The sequence below is a fragment of the Corvus brachyrhynchos genome, unplaced genomic scaffold, assembly GCF_000691975.1.
Source record: "Corvus brachyrhynchos isolate BGI_N302 unplaced genomic scaffold, ASM69197v1 scaffold215, whole genome shotgun sequence".
In the NCBI taxonomy this organism is placed as follows: Eukaryota; Metazoa; Chordata; class Aves; order Passeriformes; family Corvidae; genus Corvus; species Corvus brachyrhynchos.
In genome coordinates, this window is record NW_008237887.1 from 142,351 (window position 1) to 142,910 (window position 560).

At 67.1% G+C, this 560-nt stretch overlaps 1 protein-coding gene across 1 annotated transcript in view; it reads right to left on the reverse strand.

Annotated features, from left to right (window-relative positions):
• The window catches only part of LOC103614533 (protein-arginine deiminase type-1), a 17,117-nt gene that overhangs the window by 1,255 nt on the left and 15,302 nt on the right, over positions 1 to 560 (reverse strand). Inside the window, 2 exon segments of the mRNA XM_017732688.1 lie at positions 8 to 11; positions 305 to 384. Of these exon segments, the coding sequence (XP_017588177.1) occupies positions 8 to 11; positions 305 to 384 (84 nt within the window).

The window sequence follows — 560 nt, forward strand, 5'->3', positions numbered from 1 at the left end:
TCGATGCAGCGCTGGGGAAAGGGCCTGGAGCTGCCATCCCAGCCCTCCCGATGCCACCCGCTGGATCCCGGCTGGATCCTCATCCGCTCCCAGTCCCACCCCATCCCTGAGAGCAGCCGCCCCCTGCATCCCCTCTCTCCCTTCAGCTGCCACCTCTGCGTCACTCGGGGCGTGGATCCCTCTCCTCGCCCACTCCGGGCACTCCGGCCATTCCCAGGAACCCCCAATCCCCTCCCTGCGCCCAGGAATCCCCCCTGGAACCGAGGAGAGGGAATCCCCCGCAGTCCAGGGATCCCAGACCCACCTGCACGTGCCGGTTGTCGCTCCGCAGGGACTCATCCGCCAGGATCTCGTCGATGCTCTTCTTCTCGGTGCCCTTCAACCCTGCGGGCGTGGGGGCATGAGGGACAGCGGGAAGGGACGGCGGGAATGGGCACTGGGAAGGGACACTGGGAAGGGATGGCGGGAATGGGCACTGGGAAGGGACAGAGGGAAGGGACACTGGGAATGGACAGTGGGGAGGGGCACCCGGAATGGGCACTGGGAAGGGACAGTGGGAA